We start from the raw sequence: 5,155 nt of genomic DNA, 5'->3' as shown, positions 1-5,155 counted from the left end.
TGTCTTTCTTTACTTCATGTAAAGATAACTTGATTTTACTTTCATCAGTCCTTGAATACCGTTATTGCAGAGTTGCTTAGAGTCTTCACTTGCCTAGAGTTTTCACTGGATAATGCAAACATTTACAATTATAAGTATTTGATACAAACAATTTAAAAATATATATAGAACAAATAGCTTAATGGTATGTAAATCATATTAAGTAATGCAACACTGTGATGATTAAATTTAATTTGTTTTCATTTTAGATATGTATAAACAAATTATATTTTTGTTAAGTTTATAAATTAAACATTTCAATCTGCGTACAAGTATATATTAATACAATACATTTAATGAATAAAAACATTTCGCTTTCACTTATCACATGTACACAAAACAATCCGTCTGTTTACACAAGTTATATGAATATACACTCAGTTTGTTTACACCTGTTATACAAGAATATATGTTACAAAAAGCTCTTTAAATGATCACATTTATAATCACTGCCACAGTAAATATGTTGGTTTTAACACATATTTTATTTGTTATATTGTATTTTCTTCACTTTGCCTGTGTATAACTCAGCCACAAAGAGGTTGTCCCTGGAGTCAACACATAAACCCCACGGAGTTTTTAAATGACAGTTGTCAATGGAGCTGAGGAACTCTCCGTCCTGGTCCAGGATGTGGATGCAGTTGTTAATGTCTGCTATTAGGATCCGACTTTGGCTGTCTGTAGTGATGCCACGTGGATATTCCAAGGTAGCACTAGAGACATTACCAGTGTAGGTAAACCGGAGTTTCCCGTCCTGGTTGAACACCACTACTGCACAGGCGCCATAATCTGACACACAGATATCTAGGTTCCTGTTTTCACAGATGTAGTTTGGGGTACCTGTTGAATAGAGAGGCTGTCCTTTGTCATTGTATTGAATACTTTGTTTCTCCATGGAGCCAATGTAACGCACAACTTTTGTTTGTTTATTATTATCACCGATAACGACAACCAGGAGGTCACCAGAGGATGTACTACAGACACCGAGAGGTTTCCACCCCTGTAGTCTGATCACTGTCTGTATCTGTGTATTCTTTATTATGTTTACAGTTCTATCATCTTTATCAGTATAAACTAGATCCCCACTCCTTGTCACTGCTATGTCCCATGGTTTGTTCCATGACTTGGTTTGGACTGACTTTATTAATTCACCCTGAAGGTTGTAGAGTCTCATCATTTTGTCCCCACCACATGTCCAAATGTCTCCATTTCTCTGACATGACACACTGCATAATGGATTATTATCTCCAAACTCGGTATTTATTTCTGTGAAGACACGTGGTACATTAATGAGCAGTCTGTCTGGGGGAGAGGACTCTGCATCAGGAGAATCCATTGTGTAGCCATGTTCTTCTGTTTTGATAGATAACGCTGACAGAGAACCAAGCAGTTGATAAAGCTGTTCTTTGATTATTTTCTCAGGGGTAAATTTTGGTAAAGTAGCTGTGAGTTTAGGAGGCAATCTTCTAAATTCAGCATTCCTGGATTTATAGGCAGAGATGTGACTGACATCATTTGAGTTTAGTAACTTCTTCAGATCAGCAATGCTCTGCTTGATTTCAAAAATAGTGCGGGTGATTTCATTTTCCTGTTTATTTAGTACAGTCAGATATTTGGAGTCCATTTCATTAAGATCTGATTTCAGTTTCTTGATCATGGTGTCTATTTCTCTGCGCAAGTCTTCTTCATGTTTCTCAATAGCTTTTGTCAGTTTCTTGGAGTTTTCATTCAGATCAGCTTTCATAACCGGGATGATAGATGCAATCTTCTCATATTTAGAATAGATGGATTTCTCTAGTTCTTGTAAATCATTGAGTATGATTCCTTTTTGGTTTTCTAGTGTTTCCACCACGTCAATAAATTCATGACCTTTGTGTTCTTTAGAAGAAGCACACTTTACACAAATAGGAATGTCGCATTGTTTACAGAAAAGTTCACAAATTTTTGAGGAATGGTTTTGACATTTCGTAGTTGAACCCCGCTTTTTAAATGGCACCACTTTGTGTTCTGTGGATTCGTCTGAGAGATGCTCCCCTACACAGGCTTTACACAGATGTATGTGACAAATGTCACAGTACATAGGAGGGACCGGAGTCTCACACAGATGGCACCGTAAGACATCCTGGGCCCAATTACCCTTGGGGTCCATGCTGAAACACCTTACTTGAATTTTAAAGAAGATTCTGGAAGAAAATAAAAGTTAGAATTATATAACCGTGTATTGCAGTTAACTCTTTTATTCAAGGCAACATACAATGAAATCTTACTGCAGTAGAGTTGCACGTAAATCAGTTCACGTTCTAGGCCACATGCACTTAATTTCATGATAAAAGTTCGTATTTAGTATAATAATATCATTTTCTATCATAATATACTATAGAGTACTATTATAGTATCGGTTATTCAACAAACTTTATTGCAGAAACAAGTGTCCCGTGTTCTAGGACTAGATTATGACCTGGTTACGCAACATATAGTTGGTACGTTTATCATTATATTTAGGTTATATTTAACCTTTATAGACCAAACGACAGTTTTCTGCGATAAATTAACTACATCTACAAATACTCACTACATGTTGTGCCCTACTTCTTCGTGAACAAATTACAAATCTGTACAAATCAACATGACGATCTTTGTATTTTTACTTCCTGGTCTAGCGTTACCACCACGTGATTGAGTTCACGCCTCCTTTAGAATCAAAGTACTGAAAGTACTGGAAGCGATTAGCAGGCTTGTTGAAAAAAATTGCAAGATTTCTTATTGAAGTACAGTAGTGGTTATGTACAAAATAAAAAAAAAATACACAAAGACTAACCAATATATTCTCCTTCCTGGAGTACCACTGTGTGTTTTTTTCTTCTCAAAATTGATTAAAAATTTGCATTTAATAGTCAGGTTTCGGGTTTATCTGAGTTCAAATTTAAATATTTTTATTCATTGCTAGGATTTATATATAAGATTTAACACTGGTTTTATAAATTTTGAACTCACATTGGCCCAAGTATATCATTACATTTGGGGTATTCGAAATCATTTTGTTTTCATCTTAGTTGCGAATTATGTACACGTATACATGTTTTTAGTTTAATTGATTAGAATCAATAATAAGGATATTATTTCAGGAAACAAATCTGCTTCACAAAAAATTATATTTTTAAAATCTACGAGTTTATGACAGGGTAACCTTAGTATATAGTGGATCACTTACGGATATATTTTGTAGCTAAAATTGTAAAACCGATCGATCAGAAATAGTGTTTCAAACGAATTAGTTCATATGTTACCATATGGTAATTTTTTTTATTATAAACAACACTTATGTATTGCCATTTACACGCAGTCTGTAGAATCACGGACAAAACGTGCAGAAGCCAGAATTGATGTCGTCGATTACCATTATAATGTTTGTTTTAATTTAGTAATGTACAGTGAACCTACATTTTTGTACAAAACCGATTATTGGCGTGTTTTAGTATTCCTATAAACTGAATCGGCGAAATAATGAAACAAACGCCATTCACATTTCTTACCAGTGTCAAATCTTCCCACCACATATATTAAGCACAAATGCATACCATACAGTAAGTGTTTGAACACAATTATTCGTATATTTCTGGGTTTTTTTTTAAAATCAATCTCTGTATGCAAAGGTCGACTAACATTAAAGTTCAATATCATTGCTTTGCATTATATTAAAAACGTGTTCATTTATTGTGTTTTATTATATGGTATTATTTTATGGTTGATTTTGTACACAGGTGATTCAAATTTCTCAAAACTAAAAGAAAATGACAATACAATGTTGAGAATATTTTTTTTGTTACTAATTTTGCTGAATTTTTAAAGAAAATATGTTCCAGGGTCATGAAAGACTTTGAATCAATCGGTAGTACGACATCAGTTGAATTTGGTTCAGTATAGAATAGATGCTAATGGTTAAAGAAGTTTGAAATATTTAATCAAAAACTTTTTCAAAACTATTGATTTTATAACACCGATGCACTTTAAAATAAAAAAATCACTGCAAAAGTATTCACTATTGTCCGTAAAACGTGGAAATAAATTGCATAGTGTTTCAATGTATTTGTACTTTTATTTTTTATTCTGTTGCTTTGGATAACAGAATAAAAGTGGCTTGAGACACATTTAATTAAAGGGGATGAAAGTACATCAAAAAGTACTCTTCGTTTTAAAATTTGTAAATACTAAGATGTAGTTTTTACTATAACATGCACATTTAGATTTCTTACATGTATAGGTACAATTATATATACTAAGACACCAACTCGGTTTAAATTTAAAACTTAAAGATAAATAAATTCTGTTTCAACATACTGGTTGGACTACGTTGTATCTATGACTAAAATTTCAACTGTTTGTTAAGGATCCTCGACACCCCATGACTTCTACTTTTAATGATAGTACGTTAAAACATGGCGATTTTAACACATTGAGAAATATTTGGTGACTATATCTGTGACACAATGGGTGTAGCTTCCGTCTACCAACCTGCAGGTCCCGAATTGGAATACTGCTGGGTTTTTTTCATTTTGAGTTTATTTCAATCAACTTTCCTATACAGTTACTTTGGCAAACCGAAAGTGAAACAGTGTTTGGACCTAAGCACGAATCATCACCGCTGACAAGACTTAGTTCTCGAAAATAATCAATAAATTCGCTGTAATGAATTCTGAAGCACTGTTTTTCAAGGAAACCTATTTATAGATACCGTGAAAATAGTCAGATTTTAAATGGTAGGATCAATTAATATATTTTAGTAGTGGTATGTATTCCTACGCTAGAGATTACAATAGTCTCGTTCAACCAGACGATCGGTGGTTTCCGTAAATTTTCGACAAGCAGAGAATCTCTCTTGCTTGTCGGAGATGAGCGGAGACAACCGAGCGTCTGGTTGAACGAAACTAGAGTCCAATATTACTTGGATCCATACAATTTTTTAGAAATATTTCGATTACTGATACATACCTTGATGGAATTAATAGTATCTTTAAATATTACACGGCATGATTCACATGGGTTTTATCGAAATTCTTTTCGGAATAGTCCGAGTATTCATATTATAAAAAATGTGCGTAATTCAAATACATATATA

At 33.5% G+C, this 5,155-nt stretch overlaps 1 protein-coding gene across 1 annotated transcript; it reads right to left on the bottom strand.

Annotated features, from left to right (window-relative positions):
• Window positions 1-221: 221 nt before the first annotated feature.
• LOC128162699 (E3 ubiquitin-protein ligase TRIM71-like) lies at window positions 222-2,711 on the bottom strand. The gene is made up of 2 exons (XM_052825975.1): window positions 2,612-2,711; window positions 222-2,222 (listed from the first exon to the last, which is right to left on the bottom strand). Exon 2 carries the CDS (start codon window positions 2,186-2,188, stop codon window positions 524-526), a length of 1,665 nt encoding a protein of 554 aa, XP_052681935.1. The 5' UTR covers window positions 2,189-2,222; window positions 2,612-2,711; the 3' UTR covers window positions 222-523.
• Between the last annotated feature and the right edge of the window lie 2,444 nt (window positions 2,712-5,155).

This window comes from Crassostrea angulata, chromosome 9 (genome assembly GCF_025612915.1).
Source record: "Crassostrea angulata isolate pt1a10 chromosome 9, ASM2561291v2, whole genome shotgun sequence".
Taxonomy (NCBI): Eukaryota; Metazoa; Mollusca; class Bivalvia; order Ostreida; family Ostreidae; genus Magallana; species Magallana angulata.
Note: the sequence above shows the minus strand (reverse complement) of the source record. Positions and strands in the feature narration are given on the sequence as shown.

What these genes read in the sequence shown, in the direction of transcription:
- LOC128162699 (XM_052825975.1), bottom strand. Translation starts at nt 2,188, where the DNA reads ATGGACCCCAAGGGTAATTGGGCCCAGGATGTCTTACGGTGCCATCTG.